General features: G+C 33.3%; 1 protein-coding gene across 1 annotated transcript; it reads right to left on the reverse strand.

Annotated features, from left to right (window-relative positions):
• LOC140434678 (uncharacterized) lies at positions 1 to 22,508 on the reverse strand. The gene is made up of 2 exons (XM_072523106.1): positions 17,783 to 22,508; positions 1 to 251 (listed from the first exon to the last, which is right to left on the reverse strand). Exons 1-2 carry the CDS (start codon positions 22,506 to 22,508, stop codon positions 1 to 3), a joined length of 4,977 nt encoding a protein of 1,658 aa, XP_072379207.1.
• Between the last annotated feature and the right edge of the window lie 2,023 nt (positions 22,509 to 24,531).

The raw sequence follows: 24,531 nt of genomic DNA on the forward strand, positions 1-24,531 counted from the left end.
TTAAAAATTAGCATATTCCTTTGATTGTCCAACCGAAACTTCATCAGAAGTTCTTACATCTTCTGGTTCATCATGAGACTCAAAAGAGGTTTCTATAGTTTCAGGAATTTTATTTGGAATGTAATTCGGATCTTCTAGAATATCATCATCATGCTCTTCATTATTTGTCAGTTCATCCCAATTTGGTGGCAGAACACACAAATCAATACTCTCTAGTTGTTCATTTTTCTCATTATTAGCTTCTTCCAAGGCTTGTTCCAATTTTTAGAAGGTTTTAGAGCCATAAAATATTGTAGGATCCATAGTGATCTGAAAAGAAGCAAATACACAAATTAGGCATATTTGTGCCTAACGTCCTCGTTTGGGGATGGTAAAATATGGTGGCTGATGGTAAAATTTGTTATGGTGAATACTTACATTTAGAATAGTCCGTGTACTTCTAATTTCCAGTATAAAACTTATAAAAAACTTATAATTTTTTTCTTGATGAAAAAATGTTTTTTATTCTGCAACTACACCTCTTCAACAATCTACATATCTCTACAATCACATCTGGTTGAATTTAAAGCGAACTGAAGTCAGTTACTGACTTAGCTAGTTATCTCGATAAGGGAAAACGTGACTAAGAGCCCAAAATATTTTAAAATTTAATAGAATGTTTATTTTTATAGGCGTCCTCAAATAAGAACGGCCGGCGTTAATGAGGCTAACATAAAAAAATACAGGCAAAATAATAAACATTAGGCACCCAAATGGGTATCGCACTAAAAATCCTAGTACAGTCCTGTGTGTTAGTAATAAAAAATTTGAAAATGTGATAACTGGCTAATATTACCTACAACTGAATAGTATACAGGTCTAAAATTAATTTAAAGCTAAAAACAATACCAAATCAAATACTTACAAAATAGTAACATTTCTCTAAACAACTTAACCATACAATTTCTAATTTCTGTACTTTGTTAATTCGAAAAATTATGCACAGTAAGTAAAATACCTCCACTCACTATCTAAATATAAGTATTGTAGTTGACACAAAATCAGTTACCTTGAAATTTATGATAACTGCTGCCAACTGATACAAAAAAAAACTTGATTCCCAAATGGGAATCAAGGCAGGGATTGGGTCAAATGGAGCACTAAAGCACTATGTCTATGCATGCACTATTTACAGTAATTATTACCTTTAGTTCTATGTACTACTTTAAGTAAGTTATTTTCACTTATTATTATTTGTTTCTTTATCAAGTTCATCTTTAGTTTTTATTAAGCCGTACAAACTAACTGTTTTTTCTAAGTGAAGCTGCAAACTTTGCCAATCTGTTAGCCCATTAGTTGGTTTAGGTGGTGGCTGATTTTGAATATCACTATCGCTTATTATGAGAACAATGGAAGAATGGTAGGTATTTATGTGTCATGCTTACCTATATGTTTATAATTAACAAAATATTTCTAGTTATAACGAAATTAATCAGATCTGGGATTTTGTTGGAGTCAGTAGGCTAATATTTTGGTTTACCTGTTGAAAGTGTTTCGAATTTAAACTGCTTAGCTGCCTGCAAGATATTTTTTTACCTTGGTTGTAAATAACTTATAACTCTAATGGGCGTGCTTGCCATTTAAATCATCACCAATGTAACACTTCACTGCATCATGTTGTTTAAAAACAACGTACTAAAAATGAACATTTATTTTGATAGCATATAAAGATGCATAGTCAGGTAGTGTACACGATTAGATAATGGCACGTGCTTCAGATTTTTTTTTCTGTTTTAGTTTTTAGTTTTCCTCAGTTTTACCAAAGTAATTTGAGTAAATATATTTCACGTGTTATTAATAAGGTCAGTAAATGATTTCTTGCGGTATACACTGCTATGCATATTTTTCTCATAACTATGTTTTTTGTTATTGTTGTTTATAAATAACGTCATGCATACTTAGTAAATTTTATCTTTTAAATAAAATATCATAAATTGGAAAGATGAAAGGTCGCTGACTGACAAGGAACTTGACAATATAATAGATATGCTTTGTGATAACCTATGGGTTTGATGATAATGATGATATTTTTACCCATATTTTTTACCTGATGAACAAGGTGGTACATATGATGAGTGTGATAATGAGGATTCTGAACCAGTGAACGAAATGGATGAATATGCTGTAGAGACTAATATATATGTATTTAATAGCACTGTGGAGGAGGAGCCTTCAGAAACTTCAGCAACTGGAATGTAGCGGAAATCAGAGAATACAAAGTCAGTATGAATATTTCCATTTATTTATCACAGATAGCCTTTTAGACAAAATTATGGAGGAGCCAACTTTATATGCCACACTGCAGAATCCTAACAAACCACCGAATATTACACAAAGTGATATACAGTAGTTTATTGGAATTACGATATATATGTTCCTTCTTTATTTGTTCAATACGAGGGCATATTGGTCAGAAGAAATTGGCTTTGAGAAAATAAGAAATGCTATGTCAGTCAACAGGTTCGAAAAAATCAGACAATTTTTACATTTCTATAATAACGAGAATGCCTTATCCCGTAACAATCTAAACTACGATAGAGTTTATAAAATTAGACCAATAATTGACCACCTCAATGAAGCATTTTCCATAGCATACCAAACCTAGGCACTACATGAAGCAGTACCTAGTAAACAAGCCACATAAATGGGTTTTCAATTTTTTGTCTTATGCAAAAGGTCTGATATGCGTACCGTATAGAATTATATACAGAACAAAAGAATGATTAATAAATGAGACCTGATTTTGAAGGAGTAGCTGCAAATTTTGTGGTGACATTGGCTAAAATTATTAAGATTGGCTTGTAGTAGCTGGGAAGCAATGTTGGGGTTTGGTTGTAAAGCTAAAATTGCTTGGTCGTCTACGTACGTTCCTGTGATGATATCGTTAGTCCTAAGCTGATCGGCTTTATTAATATCAGGTAGAGAATAGGTCCCAGAATACTACCTCTACTTTAATTGGATTTAGACTTGTGAACTGATCTTAATGTCTTTACTATCCTCCTAACGACTAGGAAATGCCGGTAATGAAGGTAGGATTTGAAGATAAGAAAATAAATTAAGGAAAAGACTTATCTGTGTTTGTAGAGTAGACCAATATCCAAAAAGGCTGCTAAACAGTATTTGGTTTCTTCTAGAGCTTTATGAATACAATTACAGACTCTTTATATTTGCTCAGTGGTGGCATGTTATTATCTAAATCCAAACTGGTGGTTAGGTATTAGTATTGATTATAAACCACACCCATGTGTGGTTTATAATCAATGGTATTAGTAAGTGTTCTGCAAGAATTTATCGTATCCAACAGTAGTTTTTCAAAAACCTTTGACATTATCGACACTAGGCTATATGATCTATATGACTTAATGATTTCTGTAGGTTTGGCTGGCTTAGGAGTTGCAATAATTAATATTGTTCTAAAGCAATTTTCTTGTAATCTTTTAACGTAATTACTGTTTTAATGGGAATAATCCACAATTGTGGCGTATCCCTATTAAAATATTAATTACTTTGTTGCAATAATTTGTTCAACTTTTTATGCAATGGTTTAATTTGAAGAAAAAACAGGAGTTCTTTGGGGATTTTGGCAGTAATCAGATCGTACTCAGGAGACTTTATAGGATTCAAGTATGATTGTACCCTCTGGTGAACTTGTTTAGCAGTAAATTTTTTTAATGCTAGTTTAAGTTATTACAGTGATTCCAAAAACTGTTGGATCTCGTTTGTTATGTCAATGTTGTTGTTGTCTGGGAGCTTTGACTGAAACACATTCACCAGGTGATCGGCAAACACTTTGCTTTTTTCTTTGTTGCTTTTAGCCCATCTTCCATTACCTATTGGACTAGGAAGGTTAACTAATTGAGGTAGATTTAATTTGGTGTTGCATTTCAAAGTGAGTACTCGGTGATTTCCGTTGCTAAAACGTGTTTCAGGTAATACTGAATACTATTATCTTTATTATTATATAGAAGAATTTTTAATTGGGCGGTAGTTTGCTTTAATTGTTGGTGTAGTTGTTTGATTTCTAACGGTCCTGTTGATATTGACTGCTAAGCTGCCTCTTAAATATTTTAGTCAATTGTTCAATAGCTTCGTCTACATCGCTGTTACATTTTAGAGGTATTTTTGTATCAACTTTGTTATCAATAATATTGCGAAATATTTCCCAATTTGGGAAAATATTACCTAAGCATGATGTACGTTCCTGTTCAAGAATTTCTATGAATATCGTAACCATGATAGGAAAGTAGTCGCATAACAATTTAAAACTAGGTTAAACTGTTCTAAGGTCTGGTGGAATTCCATTAGTGATACAAAAATCGACCATGTCTGCAGTTCTGTTGGGATCGATTGGCCAGTATGTAGGTTTACCTATTGATATATTATATATAAGATTATTGCTACTCATTGCCATATACAGTTCTCTGCCTTTCGGATTTAATAATCTAATAATCTATTTTCTAGTACAAGAGACGAAGGAGCTGAATATCATCGGAGTATACGGCCCAGAAAATAACAAGCCTTAAACAGCAAGGAAAACGTTTTATGACGAAATAGAACAAGTTGATCAAGTCCGAGGGAAGGTAATAATATTGGGGGATTTTAACGCTCGAATAGGCAATCAAGTAATACCCGAAATTAAGCAAAAACATAACAAGAGTTTGAAAAACGAAAATTGAGAACTGATGATAAACTTCTGCTCGAATAACCTACCTAGAAAAAACAACACATTTTTGAATCACCAACACAAATATGCATTAAATAACACCCCTGGAAAAAGATCTATTATAGATTATGTTATAACCAACAGAGATATACATACATCGAAAATAATCGATGTTAGATGCCTCAACTCAACAGATGTAGCTAGCGACCATAGCGTATTATTAAATTAACAATCATCATTTAGAGTTTATTAGGTGTGAAATACTTCACACCTAATAAACACTAAAATTAAAAACCAAAGTGATAACAAATAAGCTGAATGAAATTATAACACTAACAGAGGGACAACAAGGTTTTAAAGATCATGCACCGACCCTATATTTTAATTATAATGAGGCAAGTGCAAGAGAAATCATTAGAATACAACAAACCGGTATATTTACGTTTCGTGGACCTTAAGAAGACAATATCTACCCAAACAACACAATAAAAATAAAAGTACAAAAGAACTAACCGACCCTATTGAAGCTGGCAATGGGATAAGATTCTCTGAGCCTTCTATTGTTTAACCAAATTATGGATGAAATAATAAAAGAAGTAAGAACTAAAGAAGGATACCAAATGGAAGAAAAACAAATTAAAATAATTAGCTATTTAATAAGACCACGAAAATGTCATTTATGGTTTCTGTTTGGATCATATTGGTACTCTGTATTTCGTGAAAATTTTTGTTACTAGTGACTTGGACAAAGCTAATGACAGGTTGAACAGGTCGAGATTAAATATGTAGCTTGCAAGGTTTGCTTAGCTCTACGTATGGGAAATTTTTTCTTATACAATTCTTTGTAGACGCTACAACCTTTAAAGTTTGCGGGGTGGTTACCCTGGCAAGGGACATATTTAATATCGGCGGATTGTTGTTTGCGAGTACACTGATTGGTTGCGTGATTGCCAATGTATTTTAAGTAGCGTGGTTTTAGTTGACAGTATTGCAGTTTCGTTTTTTTCTTCATTGCCGCTTTTGTTATCATTTTACAGGTATCAGTCATTTTGGGTTGTACTTTTACTTGGTCAAAATTTGGAACTTTCAGTTTATAATTATTTTAATCTTTTAGATTTGGTAGCTCCATTACTGGAGTAATATTTTATACTCCTTTGTTAAATATTGGTGGAGGTTTAAGTTCTTTCTCTGATTTTTCTGGTTCCTTGGTCTCTTTGCTTAGAACCATAAATTTATTGAAAGTAGACGCTGGCCAGTTCAGCTTGTAATCGTTGATGTTGTATTTTTTTCAGCATGTTTAATTAATGTACAAACATATTTGTACATAAAAAAAACATTAACTTAATATATTTTATTGATTTATGGAAATTAAAACCATTTGCCAGGGACGTTATAGGTTACCAAAATATGAATATTTTCAGATTGATATTTTATTAACATCAGTAGAGTGAGTGAAGTCTATGTTTAAATACATCGATGCGTCGCTGTCTAAAATTATTTTGTCATGCAGTAACAACAAAAGAAATGATCCAACGATAAGAATTATCAATTTTTCATCATTCTGCCAATGAAAATTGTAATGTATTTACTGTTTTATACTCCATTTTTGGGTAGAAATAAATCAAATATAATTTTTCAAATTTATTACTCTTCTGAAAACCTCCCAATAGAAAACTTGTATAACTGGAAGTCCTTGTATAAGATTTATAGAAAACGGTGTAACTTTTTTATTTGTCCGTAAAGCTGTTATAAAGTACCAAAAAGTCTGGCACTTCAAAATTTGCCATATATAGAAAACTTCCAGGAACTTTTACAGCTATCGAAATGTAGTTATTTCCATATAGGTACAAGTAAAACTTCAAGTATTATACAGCAGCAGCATCGAAGAGGTTTCTTTTTGTTCCCCGACAGCAAAGTTCCCGTTGTGAGGCCTTCGAAGTTTCTATTTTGAGCAAAATATGTTTTTAAGTATCGTTGAAATATGTGTATTTTCGATTGTGGTCTTACAAATAGCACAGGATTTACTGGATGTTCACGAAAATTTTAATTTCAAGTATAAGTAATTTCTAAAAGGCATAAGCTGGAGAAATATACGATTTTACAAAAAATTTTAGGAAAACTGTAATAAAGTTTCTCTACAGCATAACGAAGTTTTATTTAATCTTATAATATATCTAATTATAGATAATTATGTATATTTCCGACGTAGATCTTACCTACGCTATTGTTTTGTTTGCCAAAAGTGTTAAAATATATTTTTAATGTTTTTACCTCATGAGCGAAATGATCAAAAAGTAAAATTGAACGCTTTGACTTCTCGTCGTCTCTGGCTAAGTTTAGTTAAACTTAAGACCATCATGCTTAATGTACATTCGAACATCCCTATATTCTCGTTTTGGCGAACAATCATACATCAAGGGACTCTCATACAACATACAAGTTGTATGGTCGAGATGATTAAAAGACGAAAAGTGTGTTGATAGGATATAGAAACAAGAATTTACTCTACAGGGAAAAATCTATCCATTAATTGTTTTTATGTCGGAGTTTAAATAAAAACTGTGAAGGAGTATTGTATAAATAAAGTCCAATCACAGATTCAAATTCATTGTTGATTTAAATGGGTTGAATGTACCAATAGTTGGAAATTTTATTTCTCTATCAAATGGTGTATTATTCGATTACAAAACAGAACTAATCCAATAATAACTTCCACCTTAAACATTGCTTTAGAAACAAAATGCACAAAATATATGAGCGTCATGTTTTTATAATGGCCAATCTGATACCTGCTCTTTAGAACTTGCCGAATATAACCAAACGTTCAACCAAACAAAACCATAAAATTTAGTTTACAAGACGTGATTGTGCTATAGATGTTAATCTGGTATTTGCAACTTTGTTTTTAAATTAGTTCTATCAAAGAAAATATCTGAGTTAAAAGAAGTAAGTGTTCGGAAACACCCAAATCCAGTGCTAATACATTAAAAATGTACATTTACTTTAAAAATTATGACTATTGTAGGGATCACCCTATTTTTTATTTATTTTTAGGTATTCGGCGGTGTATCCATTTGAATACCCCAAATGAAAAATCAGTCCACACGTTTGTATAGATATAGCAATTTGGAAACAGAAGACGTTTTGGCTTTATATAAATCTTTTAAAGCTCATAGCAACAAGGTACCACATGATAATTTTATAATAAACTATACCGAATTACAGAAGCCCAAATTTAAAAGAAGCGATAAGGGTGGTTGATGGCGGAAATGTTCAATTAATTCCTGTATACAATAAGATATTTATTGGCATTTTGGTCTTCGGTGACGATGGAGTAAAGGATCGATATTTTTGAACAGCTAAAATGGTAAGTGAAAAAAAGGGGCTAAACCTATTTCTCATTTGTTCGTAACAAAAAAGGTTTTTTGCGTTCATTCTTGAAAAAAAGGTAGAGGCCCATAATTGCAAAGCAATGACTGTATGTAGCAGTTATTTAAGCAGCGATCTTAGCATAAGAAGAATGTAGAAAATGTTTAAAAGGAAACCAGTTTTTTAAAATAGGAAGTATTTTCAGATTTTTTGCAAAAAGTAACATTAAAAAAAAGTACAGAATGTTGATGCATCATACTGAAAAACTAATCAATCATACTGTTAATTTTTTGACAATTTAAAAAATCAAAAATACATTAATGTGAATGTAGAGGTTCAAAATGCTCGCTGCGAACGTCTTGGCAATATCCTAGTAAATAGATTTAATCGCAAGTCTTATTTATCTTCTCATGTCAAATAAGGCGAGCAGTTTATTTTTGTATACAATATTTTGACATATTCCTATAAGAAGTCTAATGGCTTCAGATCTGGAGATCGTGCTAGCCATTCCATCGAGTCTCGCCTACCTGTCCACCGATTTGGAAATATTGATATTGTAACGGGGTGGTGTTCCATCTTGCTTAAAGTATATCATATTCGCTGGAACTTGTAGTTGCTGGATCAGGATATAAGTTTTGCAAAGTTGGTATAACATTATTTTGAAGAATTGCGAAATAATAAAAAAACTTACAGTAAAATAAAAATTCTAATGTAAAATGGTATATATTTATTATAACATTTTAAATTATCGAAAAAGTTTACAAATTATCAGAACATTTTTGTCCTATCAGACCAGCTTGAGGAAAACAAATATTTAAAAAGTAGTGGAAACTACCTACATATCAAGATCTAATAACCTTTAGATTTTGTTGAAAATATTAAATTTTAAAATAGTTGAGACACGAGGTCGATGTTAGAGGATTTTACTTTAAGATAACATACATATCCATGCTTGAAAAAAGGACGAGAGTCATACGATGGACACCAGATAACGGATTAGCTGGTATACTAATTAGTAGTTTGGTATCTTCAGGTCAGCAAATACAAAAACCGCTTTCAAAATGGCACTTTAAATTTAACCTGTGTAAATTGTTTATTGTACGACGAGACAAAACTAATATTATTACCATCTGAGGTGAGTTATTTTATAGTTCAGATAACGGAGAGTTTAAAAAAATCCATTCTCCCAACAATATCCCACTAAAGAGAATTCCTACAGCAGTATGAAAAAAAAAATGCTTAAAAATTCAATGACGTAAATAAATTACTAACCAAACACTATGGAGAACAGTATAGGTATTTATGCGTTATTAAGATGATTACGCCCGGAGACCCACATAATATAGCCAGAGGGCCTCTGACCCGAAGTAACACTAGTGGTACATACAAAATTTTATTTTTTATATACCTACACAATATAATAACTAAAATTAAGACGTTTTTACTTGTTTGAAGTAGTCTGTGACAGTTGTTGATATTTTGACGTTTGTTGATTATATTATGTAGTTGTCAGTTGGATTTATATTCAGTTATGTTATAATGTTATATGTTATATTCAGTTGTATAAAAAATTGTAATTTCAAATGCTTGCAAATACAAGCTTGTAGCTTGTAAATACTGCTAAGGTTAAAAAATGTTAGTTCTATAATATTTACTCCTTCCAAACTCGTTTAAAATAAAAAAAAACTTCGTTCTATAACATTTGCTTTTTTATATACAACAGGGCGTTATAAGCCATAAAATAGCTAAAATAAACAAATAATATGCAAGTGATAAATAAAAAAAATTATGAAACTTTGCAATTCTACAAAAGAGTGCTTGCCAAATTTTACGATGATAATCCCAATCCTGATAAAATGCAGTAGAAGCCGTCGAACAGTTATTGCAAACAATTCGAAGAAATTGTAGACAAAAGAGTTTGATTTTTCAATGTATAGTTGTTTTTTTTTCTTTTGAGTTCCTTTAAATAAAATTTAACTTAAAGTGTTTTTATGTTAAATATATTATTTATTATTATGGGATTAAACCACAACTGATTGTAATAAAAATTACATTTTACATTTGTTTTGACGTTTATTACTATGCATTATAAATTAGTGTAAAAAATAATAAGCCATTTTAACTTGTAGTTGTTAATTAATTGGCGCTTTGTGTCAGCTAATTTGACAGGTGAGTTACTTGACCTCGACCTTATAGGCAAATATCTTGTTACCGACTTCTTTTTCTAGTATTGGTAACAAGAGTATGCTACATTCTGTTGATGAGTTTGCGCCCAAAAAATCAAAATAAATCTTGATACACATTTTTTATCATTAAGTACGATAGAGGGTTACTTCTTTGTTTTTCTCTTTTTGCGCTCTGTTGCCTGCTACATAGCGCAATAATTCCTTTTTTGCGCCACATAGTGTAAATGGAATTAAACCAAAAGTGGTACAATGGCTGGACAAAGATTTTAAAGGATTACTGGTGAAAATATATAGTAAGATATAGCAAACTAGACAGGTTTCAAAGAAATACGAAAACAACTTAATTTTCCTAGTACATAACAAGATCTTTCCTCGTCATATGTTTATCTGCTTTGACTTCAAAATCTACGTCTAAGGACAGTGGTAGAAAGATATATAATAGATATTAAATAAGGAAGCAAACAAGCTGCTTTTAAGAATGAAAACATATTTTACATGATTAAAAATATTAAATAAAGGAAACTAGTAGCGGCAGAAGAGCTATATCTAAATTTTACATACATAAGAGCTTTCGATACAGTGGACCATATAACGTTATGATAGATACATAGCATAGTACCAAGTGTACTACGAAGAAATTATTAAGAATTTATATAAACGAGTAATTTCAGAAGTTCAACCGAATCGAAAACAATCTGAACGTTTTAAACTGTAAAAAGGTATAAAACAAGGATATAGCCGAGATCAATATTATTTATAATTATTTTGTGTAATATTGCTTCTAATAATAATGGTTAAAAACACAAGATAAAAAAAAATTCTGATAACAGCCATAGGTTATAATAGAATAAAATCAACAGAACGATACGAGCTCTTTTAGCTGACAAATACGAAAAACTGAAGAGACTGATATAAATTTGGATGAAAGAGATAAAAAATATAAAAATAAAAAAAACGAAGGGGGAGAGAGATAATGATAATAAAAAATAAAAAAATACTAAATAAAATAATGAAATTAAAAAGAAAAAATTGGAGATACTGGAAACATATGATTATCTAGTGACCTTTTTATTTGTGGCGGAGAAACAGGTTTCGATACACCCAAAGACGAAGAAATGCAATTAACGTGTCGCATGAATTGAATGGAACAATATTCGGAAAGATATAAATTAATACAGGATGTAAACTTGGAACTTTTAACACAATAGTTGCCCTATATGTTACATATCTGGATGAAGCATAAAAAAACAAAAAATATATATGGAAGACCAAAATGGACAGATACAGATATGAAGAAAGTAGAGAACCACCACTAGAAAAAATAAACAGAAAACAGATGGGCTAATGGAGGGGTAAAAAACGAAAGGATAGAATAAATGTAAGTGGACAAAATAGAGGAAAGACGAGTGCATATCTGAAAACCCGGAAGGAATAACCGCATAAGCAATAAGCAATATAATAAACTTACAAAGTTTAATGGCATAGGAATACATGTAAAGAAGAAGACTATAAAGGTCAAAAAGAATGGATAATTATGAATGAAGACACACGTGTTACAACATATAAAAAAGTAAAAACTAAAAAGAAATAATGGAACGTTATAATGTTATATTTATTGAATATTATATAGACTACTAAATTTCTTAAATATGTTAACTTTTGTTTTTATCTGCATGACATCCATATACATATTTCAAGTTATAATCTTTAATCTATCGAGTTATACTGCAACAGAGATTCCTTTTTAAATCATTTCGTCTCCAGTTAATATAGAATATGTAGGACATGTATTCTTTCATTTCTAATATCGGCATTGTTCACTAAATAGACCAAGCAGAAAGGGTACACAGTAACTATGTCATGATGCTATTGAGGATGTAGGGATAAAAAACAAACCATTTCAAATTTATTTATTTATTTAGCGTATTGATTTTAACGGTACGATAAATACACATATACAAATACTAAAATAAAATATAACAAAATATTAGTGTCTAATTTACACAGCCATTCAACTGCAACGGCTCGCCCAAGGTGTAGACCGGGGCCGATTTGATCTGATGAAGCCTTGAGTTGGGGTGTATGTATAAAAATAGTCTGATTCTATTTGTGGCATTTATTTTGTTGACCATTGCTAATGTATATCACAAGTATCACCAATTTTTCGGGCAGTTCTACATGGAGGATTTCCAGATTTCAGTCGCTGGTGCTCTTTCGTGATATGCGGTATATCTTAATATTACTATCTTATATATTAAACGACTGTTCTAACAATTTCGCCATTTCGCTTGTAAACTTTCAAAATATCACAACAAACTAGAAATTAGTCCCCAAGCACCTGCACGTCCAGTCTGCTGTCGACTGATCACTGATGCATTAGAAACCGGTTACTAACTAGTAGCGCTGTGTGCGGATACTCATTAAAATACATGGACAGTAACTAATAAGCAACTGATTGGCAACTAAAGTTACCAACTGGTTTATTTTTAGTAGCTTCATGTGCGGACGGCCTTAATGGATTGGTAATTGTACGTTGGTTACAATTTTCTGGTAATCTCTTGGTAATGTTGCTGTATGGCGTAGATCGGGTGAAGCAATATTAATAGGAAACCATCTCACTGGGGTTGATTTTATTGTTTCAGTGACTATTATCATGGTTTAATTTAGTTGAATATTGATTTTGTTAGTGTGTGATGTGCACTATTTAATCAAACTGATGCACAATATTCTGCCACTGAAAAAAACCAAAGCTATCGCAGAGATCCGAAATGTATTCGCAGAAGCACCCCAAGTTTTGTTTTTATATTGTTTCTTGTGCTCAGTTTTATCGGCTGCGTTTGTAAGACGACATCTAAATGTTAGTGTTCAATCAAGTGTGACACCTAGATATTTGATGTTACTGTATGTTCATTACCTGTGTCATTTAGAGATATATTAAGAGTATCTCCCGCAAGTCGGCTCGACAGGTGAAAGAGACAGGTTTTAGTTTTGATTGTGTTAGATCGTAAGCGTGGTTATACTTTAATTAATAGTTTGCTGAAAAGTCTTGTGATAAAAAAATTGAAAAAAAAAAACAACACGCTTATGTTGCAGTTATCTTATGTACACTCTTCTTGTAAAGTGAAAAATTCATTTTGTTTCAACAATTTTAGCTAAATGATTTCTAATATTCAAATTTTCCATCACTTTTGACTTAGATTAAATTGTTGACGTGAAGGGGAAGTACCAGAAGCATGCCAAGTTTAATGCCATCTTCACATACCACTTAATATTTGTCAAATACCTTTAAGTGCCCCATGGTGAGTAGGTGCATTTACGAAGTAAAATAATCAAAGAAAGATTAGATTTTGTAACAAAGAAACAGTGAAAGAATGGTACAGATTTCAAAATATGGGAAAAAGTTTAAATATCTTGATTTAAGACCACATCTGATATGTTCGAGGAGATAAAAGTATCTATTGTTACTTATAAACGAGAAACTTAACAATACTGAACAAGTGGAGTAGTATAAGATTAGAGAAGTTCGGAAAATGCTTATAAGAATCAATTAAGTAAGATAACAGTACCGTACATAAAACACTTATGAGGAAATGTTACGAACCAGAAAGCACACTGCAGCTCAGTTTTGGGGCCAGAACAAAACTGAAATAACTATATTCCCTTTGATCAGGACCGCAGTAACACTCCGCATTTCATATCAACATTGAATAATTATTTAAGCTGTGCTTAAATAATGGGCGATGGGATACATTATTGTCTTACTACACGGTTTATAGATGTTTCCGTTGTTTGGTCACTATTTAATCCTACTGACGCTACTTGGTAACTATATAGGTAAAATAAAGTTCGTATATCATTTTTATCTGGTCCTTATGCGTCCTGAATTTCTGTTAATTTACTGTTTTCTAGAGTCAAAAACTTTTAGGTATCTATGATGCAAATGTATACTTCCTAGGACCATTTCTAGTTGCCCAAAACGTTTTAAACGTTAGACATTTCTTTCCTCAGGTAGCTGCAGCTTCCTCCGTGGATGTGTTAGTTGTTAGTCCTAGTCCTCAGCGTCTCAACATTATTGCCACAAACTAATTGCATTGCTCTTGTAGCGATCCTTTCAAATGTCCACATGCTTCTTTTCTAACTTAGCTACACCAAACTGATCATGACCAAACAGTCAAAAATACTTTACCTTTCATATATGTATATATATATATATATATATATATATATATATATATATATATATATATATATATATATATATATATATATATATATATATATATATCTTTAAGGTATATGACCGTTTAATTTAATATAAAAAAATGTGCACTCGTAAGTGAATGGGATGTTTTCGGTCAATTTGAAGATAAAAAGACAAGAGTTGTGCTACTTTATCTATTTATTGAAGACGTTTCGCCTATTGTTCAATAAGCATCATTCGTTCATCTAACATATATATATATATATATATGTATATATATATATATGTATATATATATATATATATATATATATATGTATATATATATATATATATATATATATATAATATGCTATAGTGCGGGGAAGCTGCGATCGGTAATTACAAGAAAAATAAAAAAAACATTATTCAAATCGGACTTTATCTTCTGATCCCGCAACGCACCTAAATAGGTAATATGAAAAAAATAAAATTTTTCGTTTTTTCCAAAAAAAAAAATTATTTATCCTCTACGTACATTTTATTTATCGCTATTGTAAAATGTATTTACCGTTTGCATGGTTTACTCATTTAACGAGTATCTTCTGATCCTGATGAAAATATATAAAAATTTGAAATTTTTGATTTTAATAAAGTAAAAAACATTTGTTTACATCATTTTTTTGTTCAATATATTATATAGTCAGTTACATTGTTAAGTTCTTTGCTTATTTAGATATTGTATGACTATATTTAAACAAACCAAAACTCACTACGAGGAGGTGGCTGAACTTCGAGCACCACCCACACTCTTCCCTCCAACCAACCAATGAGAGTGTGTGTTTTTTTACATTATTCACATATGTACGTTTCTTTGTCATCTGTTTGTGTTTAATTTTTAAACGCCAACGTTTTATTGTTATTTGGTGGTAAAATCTGGCTTGAACCTTGATTTAAGTATTGCCCTGATAAATTCATGTCTTTATATGGCTCACATACATCAGACGATACTTCCCTGATCAATTTTATGAACCATTCGACTGCTTGCGTTTGGCAGGGATAGTTTTATACATTCCAGTCTGGCATATCACCTGATTTAATTCAGAAATTACACCATTTGTTTATTTAAAACTCTTCGAAGAAGTGGTGGAGAAGATAGTTTTGCAACATTCCTTCAAAAGTTCAGTACATTCAGTGCTTCAAAATTTAGAGTACGAGGGATAAAATTTCTAATATTTTTGACCTTGGCTTTAGTCTGCCTGGCTTTTAACATTTTCCTTAGTCTCAGATCTCTAATGTGTTTCTTTTCGTCAAAATTGTGTAGGTTTTTTTAGCAAATTTGGAGTTTGAAACCTAACATAACCAATCAGTCATACTTACCGGTCATTAAACCCTTAAATGTTTATACCATGTTTGTTTGGTGAAACAAAACAATGGAATAAAAGACAACAATTAATTGTTAAGAATTGGAGCATCAAAATCCAAGCAGATACCCAGAGATATTATGATTAAAAAACAGAGTTTTAATTTGCCATAATATGTCATTACAAACTATTGTAAATTAACAAAATCTTTTAAATCACGATAAACACGCGGCCATGGCTTAGTGGCTAGGTACTGAAGGAAAAGGTTTCGATCCCGGCAAAGATATTAAAAATGTTTTAATTTATAATTAAACTGGGCCCCCACCGTGCTTCGTAGGGCACGTAAATCAATAGGTCTTGGCTAGGTGAATAGTCGATATTAACACTTGAACCTGAATAGTTAGAAGGTTGTAGAAATAAAAGATGTACAATAAGCCAATTGACTGAAGTATGACCGGTGTACAAAAAGGGTGTACATATGTGAAATTATGAATATAATTTCAGTTATATGAGGACTGTATTACATAGGGCTGGTTCAAATAAATTAGGATATGTGGTAAAAGGTTATACAGATTATAGCAAATTAAGTTTATATAAAGTCTTACCAATTCTTCTGCTGCACATACACACACTCGCGGTATTTAGAGGCTTTCAGTCGCGGTTGTTCTTCATACGGGGAAACTGTCCGGTTACCGGTTTCTGAAGACGTGTTTCGCGGTACTAACACTTAGATCACACGAGATATAGCACATTTGCGTCTGTACACGATTTAAAATAGTACTTGCGGTATTTTTCGCGTAACTATAAGCGAGAGAGATAATTAGAGTAGAGAAAAAGCGTGGTAAGTCTGTACCAAGCGATAGGTAGCGATAGAGAGATAATACGTCTGCCTAGTAGGACTCAGCAGACGAAAGAGAGGACGACTGTCTCTAGCAACAGTCAGCAGTCAAGAGAGAGTGTCTGTTATCATCGAGAGACAACAGGCAAGAGAGTGAGACTTTCTTTGCTATCTTACAACTGTCTGTATTTCTAATGGAGTGGGGTTAAAATGTGAGTAGGAAGGGTTGGAGAACGGGAAATAATTGTAAAATTGTGGTAGAATGGTAGCTAGTAATACAGCGAAAAAATGACATGATTTTTCGCATGTGAAAAAATTGAACATACTGGGGGCGGGCGAGAAGAGTTACGCCACTGGGATAGGGTATCAAATAGTTGCTTCGAGAACGAGGGTAAACCAGTATACATTAGGGGTACTGTTGTAATGAACTAAGATAACTAAAAACTATTTAAAATCTAGAGAAACTAAAGTCTATAGAAACTATATACATGTTTGGCAGAAAGTACCACTATTGGTTAAAGGGTAACCTAGCTACTTTCTTTATTGACCTAAGATATTCGCCATTAGGTGTGGATACCCTAACAGTTCGAACAAGAGAGTCTTTGCCTGGGAGCACTTCGATAATCTTTGCCAGAGGCCAGAGGAGTGGGGGAGTCTCTTCATCTTTAATTAGTACATCACCTATCTTTAAAGGATCAGTAGCGATGTTCCACTTACTCCTACTTTGGGTCATATGCAATTATTCCACCGACCACCTTTTCCAAAAGGTTTGATGAATTTTCGAGATATGCTGAAAGAGGGAAAGACGGTTCTGTGGTATTTCTGAGAGATCTGGTTCTGGTGGACTTGTGAGACTTTTTCCTACAAGGAAGTGTCCGGGCGTTAAGACTGAGAGATCGTTTGGATCATTTGAGAGCTGAGTGATAGGTCTTGAGTTTAAAATGGCTTCGATTTGACAAATTATTGTATAAAAAACTTCAAAGGTAAAACGAAGATTTCCTACAAGACGATAAAGATGGTATTTGGCACCTTTAATCCCTACCTCATGCAGCCCAAATTGAGAAGGGTTACGAGGCACTCCAAATTTAAAACGAATAGAGTTTTCAGAGCAGAAATTAGTAATCCTCTGCGAGAAGTTCTTACTTTTAAAGAGTTCGTTTAACTCAAGAAGCTGATTGCGGGCACCATAGAAATTAGTAGCATTGTCTGCCCATATAATCTCGGGAGCACTCCGCCTTGCAATAAATCTTTTAAGGGTGAGAATAAAAGCATCAGCTGTTAAGCCGGTGACAAGTTCGATATGAACACATTTGGTGGTCATACATATGAAGAAGGCTATGTATGCTTTGTATAATGGAGCCTTTCTAAGATGAGAGGATCGGATCATGAAAAAACCTCCGTAATCTACTGAGACCTTTTGGAAAGGTCTTGTCGAGAGAACACGATCGGGATGGAGATCTGCCATAAGTTGTGTTGACTTGGGTGTCATGAAACGGAAACATTTCACACAGTCGTGTATTATCTTCTTTGTTTGTCTTAGTCCAGAGATAGGCCAATATTTCGACCGAAAATTTGACAACGTGGTCAAGGCACCTGCATGTCCCAATTTAACATGCATTTGTTTTATCATTAATTTGACAACTGAATGATTAGATGGTAGTAGCAAGGGATGTTTCTGTTCGAAAGAGATAGGGGCAAATTCTAATCTACCACCTACATGAAGAAGTCCAGTTTTCTCAGAGAGGAAGGGGTTTAGTGCCCTGATAGTTTTATCAGAGATTATTTTCCGATGTTTTAACTCATGAAATTCTTTAGGAAAGGCCTGTGATTGTATGTACTTAACAATCACAGTGGTGGAGGAGCTTATTTCACAAACCTGCAGTGGTCCTAATTCTAAAGGTGAATTAGTATGTCTTTTTCTTAGATTTGAGAGAAAACGAAAAACATATGCCAGAGTTCTCTGAATTTTTGAAAATGACGAACATTTATTAAAAAGTGTTTCAAGCGTATTATTCACTTGAGATATGTCAGAGGTTGTGCTTAAAGTAACCTGAGTGTGTCTGAGTTCCAGTAAATCTCCCGTCCATTCTTTTATCCTGAATTGAGAGTAGTCTATTACACTGGAAACTAAAAAGGGGGGACCTTCGGTCCACAATTTTTTTAAATTTGACTGAGTGATATCTGAGGCTCTAGAGGGCAAATCTGCTACGTTTAAAGAGGAACTTACATGATGAAATAAAAAGGATTTACTTAATTCTTTGATTTGACTGACACGATGAAGTACAAATGGATTCCATGTAAATTTAGTTGTTAAAATCCATGTTAAAGCGATGAGGCTGTCTGAAAATATGTGAACTTCAGATATTGTGACGTTTTTTGAAAGAACCTCAAGTACCTTTCTAGTAAGAGTGACACCTAATAAGATACCAGACAATTCTAACCGAGGAATAGTTAGTTTATTTTTTAGTGGAGCTATTCTAGTTTTCGATGCTATGAGGCGAGACGTGACTGTGTTGTCACTATACACGACTCTAAGATAGACACAAGCAGCATAAATGTCCTGAGAGGCATCGGTGAAACAATGTAATTGCATATCCGATTTAGGCAATGGAAGTGTCAGGCATCTGGGAAATGTAATTTTAGATATTGATTGGAATGTATCCAATAATGATTTCCAATCTAAGATCAATAGGTCATCCAGTATCTCACTATCCCAGTCTAAGGGTAATGACCAGAGACGTTGTAAGAACCGTTTAGAGTGTACTATAATGGGTGAGAGTAATCCTAAGGGGTCATACATTCGTGACACATATGACAATACTTTTCTTTTTGTTAGGGGAGGGGCCCCTTTATAAACTGGCGGCTTAAAAGAGAAATCATCTAGATCAGGTGACCAGTTAATACCTAGAACCTTAGTGGAACCGTTAACTAAGTTAAGATTGACTTCTGAAGTGGAGGCCATGTTACATTCTCTTGAAAAATCACGAGAATTTGAATGTATTTTATGGAGTTGGAAACCATGAGTGTTTAGAAGCGAGCATAGTTGAGAATAAAGTGTATGTAAGGCTTCTAAGTTATTGGCGCCTGACAAGATGTCGTCAATATATGTCGAATTCCTTAGAGTGTGAGAGGCTACTGGGTGCGTGGTTTGATTAGAATCAGCAATATGTTTTAACACACGTGTAGCGAGAAAGGGGGATGAAGAGAGTCCAAATGGAAGACGTTTTAGTTGATAAGCGCGAATGGGTTCATCAGGATGATCTCTCCAAAGGAAATTTAACAGAAAGGTTTCCTCGGGATTTATCATAATTTGCATATACATATTGGAGATATCGGCAGTTAATACAAAGGTATATTGCCTAAAGGTTAGGAGAATATCAAATAATTCAGGTTGGCATGTGTACCCAGGGTCTAAGACCTCATTAAGAGATTGTCCACCTGCTACTTTATTATTTGGGTCAAACACAATTCGAATCCCTGAAGAACCTGCTTTTTTAACTGGAAAATGAGGCAAGAAATAATTAAATTGATGCTGTGAGTTTTGGATTTTTAACGGAATTTGTGTAATCTTGTCGTCAACTGCATAATCCTGTATGATTTTTAAATAATTGTGTAGCAACTGTGGAGATGCATGAAGTTTTTTTTCTAGATTGAGAAAACGCTTCTTAGCTGATAAGAAAGTGTTGCCTAAATTAAGCTGATTCCTATTAGTTTTAAGACCTATGTTAACCTGATATCTGTTTGTGTTTAAGATTGTTACAGATTTAATAAACTGTATCTCAGCAGGGTGTTGTGACACAGATACTTTACGGTCTAAGGGAATGTCTTCGATTTCCCAGAAGCGTTGGACGATTTGAGTGAGGTGTAAATCAACGCTATCAGCTAATTTCATATCAAACGACTGAGCAACACAAGTGACTAAATTATTTACGTACTGAGACTTAGAGCACCTTCCTCGAATAAAAGAATCGGGAATTCTTCCACTTACAATGTGTCCAAATGAGCTGCCTTGAAGAATTGGAAGGCCAGGGCCAAGTTGTATGATATTACCTGTCAATATGTCTGCGCATATGTCAGCGGCAAGCAATATATCTACTTCAGAAGGAGAGTAAAAGTTTGGATCGGCTAAGACCACTTCTGTTGGCAAGTTAAGCTTATTAATAGAAATTGGGACTTGGGGTAGTTTAGTAGTGATACTGTCTAGTACTGAACATTTGATTTTAATGCAAGTGTCCGTAGCAGCAGAGAAGATAGTCAGATCAGACATAAGGGTTGAATTTGAAATAGATTGGGCGATACCATGAATCTTAAAATGATTTTTATAAGTGGGTGCCGCAATCTTCTTTAACAAGTTTTTAGAGACAAAACTAAGTTGTGATGCTGGGTCCAATAAGACCTTAACATATTCTCTTTTTCCATTTGGGGCTATGAGATATGCCTGTACAGTGCCTAATAAAACCATAGGGGCCGACGTAGAGACTGCTGAAACAGCATGAGTGGATGGAGATGTCGATCGAACGACTACATCGTGAGAAGAACTAGACGTTGAAGCATGAGGTTCAATCCTATTCCTTGTTGAAACGTGAGCATCGACTGTTTGAGAAGATCTATATGAATTTGAGTGCTCACGATGTGTGGACGTGGCTTCGCGATTTCTCGAGTCACTGTGAAGCAAAGAGTGATGCCTTCTGTTGCAATTAGAGCATGAATACCTGGAGGTACAATCAATCGTGCGATGTCTGGTTCCAAGGCAGTTTGAACAAAGAGAATTTTGTTGAACAAAATTACGCCTAGAGGAAGCGGATAGAGATTTGAAATCTTGACAAAGATATATAAAATGGTTATCCAACTTACAATAGCTGCATACTTTAGCTTTCATTATTTGAGATGGGGGTTTGTTTTTATCTGTGCTTATGTGAAAAGAGGACCTTGTCTCTTTTGAGGGTTGATGTTTCGCTTTAGAGTTTGCATAGAGATTTTCTAGATGTTTTGCTCTGTCATCTACCATCGTTAGAAATTGGTTAAAATCTTTGATTTTATTCGATTCAGGTGAAAATTCAATGGATCTGAGAGTGGCATGGTCGAGCTTTGAGGAAGTAATATGAATTAAAATCAAATTAAGAAGTTCTTTGGATGACAAGTCGAGATTGTTTAAAGCTCTATAAGAATTTGTTATAGCGAGAGTGAAGTCTTTTAGTTGTGAATATGAGGCGTTATTTTGAAGACTTTTAGTATCTACAATATTAGTTATCAATTGCTTTACTATAAGATTATGGTCTGTATATCTTTTTTCCAAAGTCTCACGTACCAAACTATAATTTTCACCAGAGAGGGGAATATTATCAACAACCTTTAATCCATCATGTGTCAAAAGGCTTTTGAGATATATAAATTTTTCAATGTCGGTGAGAGAGTCATCAGCGTCTATAATGCTATTAAAAGTTTGAAAGAATGACGGAAACTCATGTAAATTTCCGCTAAATTTATTTATTTTTAGTTCTGGAAGCCTGATTGTTCTTTGTCGAGAGTTGGCGGCAGTGCTAGTGCTATGACTTGATCCTTGTCCCGATAGTGAGTTAGAAGAGAGTGAATCTTCTATACGCTCCAATTTTTCTTCTAAGTAACATAAGGCATCCATATATTTTTCATAAGTAATATCTACTTCCTCACTTTCGAGAATAGTTTCGTCGTCAGCCAGGTTTTCCAAAGCATCCAAATACGATTTATAAGCTGCCCTAAGCTGAGTAATATATTCCCTAATTCTACAATTAGAGAGGCCTTGTTCATTTGAACTAACAACGTTCGCAATTCTTATAATGTTTGTTTTCGCTGCACGCTTTGCGCGTAAATATTTTGCAGTTTCTGCCATTTCTAATCAGACTATGTTATAGTTAGATAAAGTATAATAAGAGTGTACCAGACAGAGATGAATGATAAAGAGAGTAAAACCTAGCGACCCTTGGAAAGGGTACAAAGAGAAGAGAAAAAATATGTATATATAAGAGTGTAATGAGATTATCAACTTCTTGTTTTTTTTTGTGTGTGAAAATTATATTTGGTATCGTGAATTTAATTTAAATTGACACTAATAAAGATTATTTTCATTGATTTAATAAAGCAATTAATACGCAAATACTTTCTAAGAGCAGAGATTATTGTAAAAATTTAGTTTGTGTCATCAAGCGATTTGAATAAAGCAATTATTATGCTAGGGATTAATGACAATAACAGCGGAGAATTCTCGTAAAAATTTATTATTCAAAACAATAGGACAAAATCCCAAATTATTTACCTAGACGTGTACCTCTGGCAAAACGTGTCAGAGAACAATACAATTAGTTGGGATTATAATGAGTATCTTTGGTTGACAAAGGCTGGGATTTTTACTACGTCACAGGTATCTATCAATGGGTCATTCTACCTGACTTCCTAACGTCCTTTAACAATAGAATCATAAAATTGGAATTTACACAGATAAGAATTATTAAACAACGATCTATCAATATATCGATTTATCAATACATACGTATATACATATATATCAAAGAACATATACACATATATAGAAATACATAATTTCGAAGGACCAAAACTAATGAGATTTACAGCAGAGGTAAGATTTATCTGAACCGAATTAGATCAAAATATGTTCAATCGAGCATGAGATAAAACAGAGAGAATAAGGATTTACATATGACTCAAAAGTGTACCAAACTATGTAGAATCAAGATGTGAGACAGAGAGATAGAGAGTGAGAGAGAGATTATGATATTATGATTTATATCCGACTCGAATAGACCACAATATGTACAAAAAGGGTGTACATATGTGAAATTATGAATATAATTTCAGTTATATGAGGACTGTATTACATAGGGCTGGTTCAAATAAATTAGGATATGTGGTAAAAGGTTATACAGATTATAGCAAATTAAGTTTATATAAAGTCTTACCAATTCTTCTGCTGCACATACACACACTCGCGGTATTTAGAGGCTTTCAGTCGCGGTTGTTCTTCATACGGGGAAACTGTCCGGTTACCGGTTTCTGAAGACGTGTTTCGCGGTACTAACACTTAGATCACACGAGATATAGCACATTTGCGTCTGTACACGATTTAAAATAGTACTTGCGGTATTTTTCGCGTAACTATAAGCGAGAGAGATAATTAGAGTAGAGAAAAAGCGTGGTAAGTCTGTACCAAGCGATAGGTAGCGATAGAGAGATAATACGTCTGCCTAGTAGGACTCAGCAGACGAAAGAGAGGACGACTGTCTCTAGCAACAGTCAGCAGTCAAGAGAGAGTGTCTGTTATCATCGAGAGACAACAGGCAAGAGAGTGAGACTTTCTTTGCTATCTTACAACTGTCTGTATTTCTAATGGAGTGGGGTTAAAATGTGAGTAGGAAGGGTTGGAGAACGGGAAATAATTGTAAAATTGTGGTAGAATGGTAGCTAGTAATACAGCGAAAAAATGACATGATTTTTCGCATGTGAAAAAATTGAACAACCGGTTATGAAAATATATAATTTTTAACAAGAGAACTTACGAACGATTTGGCCCATTCAGTACCTTCTTCTTTTTAGTTCAGGCGGGACTGCTTAATCTCTGGCTAATAAGTTCTATGGCCTTAACTAAAGCCAACAGTTTTCTTATTGCTAGTTTTATGATCTCTTGTAGTTCAATCCTCATTTGACCAATGAATTCCGGCCTTATATAACTTAGCACTGTGCAGTTACATAGGATGTGTATAGCAGTCTCTTCTTCCATTTCGCATTTTCTGCATCGTGGATCATTCACCTTACCTAGTTTCTATATGTGATTTCTTAAACGACAATTTCACCATTTTGGTCACCATTTCGGTGATCGTTTTAATCTCTCAGTTAATGAG

Source organism: Diabrotica undecimpunctata, chromosome 1 (genome assembly GCF_040954645.1).
Source record: "Diabrotica undecimpunctata isolate CICGRU chromosome 1, icDiaUnde3, whole genome shotgun sequence".
NCBI classification, from domain to species: Eukaryota; Metazoa; Arthropoda; class Insecta; order Coleoptera; family Chrysomelidae; genus Diabrotica; species Diabrotica undecimpunctata.

Coding starts and splice junctions, on each gene's coding strand:
- LOC140434678 (XM_072523106.1), bottom strand. CDS start 22,508: ATGGCAGAAACTGCAAAATATTTACGCGCAAAGCGTGCAGCGAAAACA. Junction 252..17,782: donor GTTAAACGAACTCTTTAAAA/GTAAGAACTTCT, acceptor AATTGGAACAAG/CCTTGGAAGAAGCTAATAAT.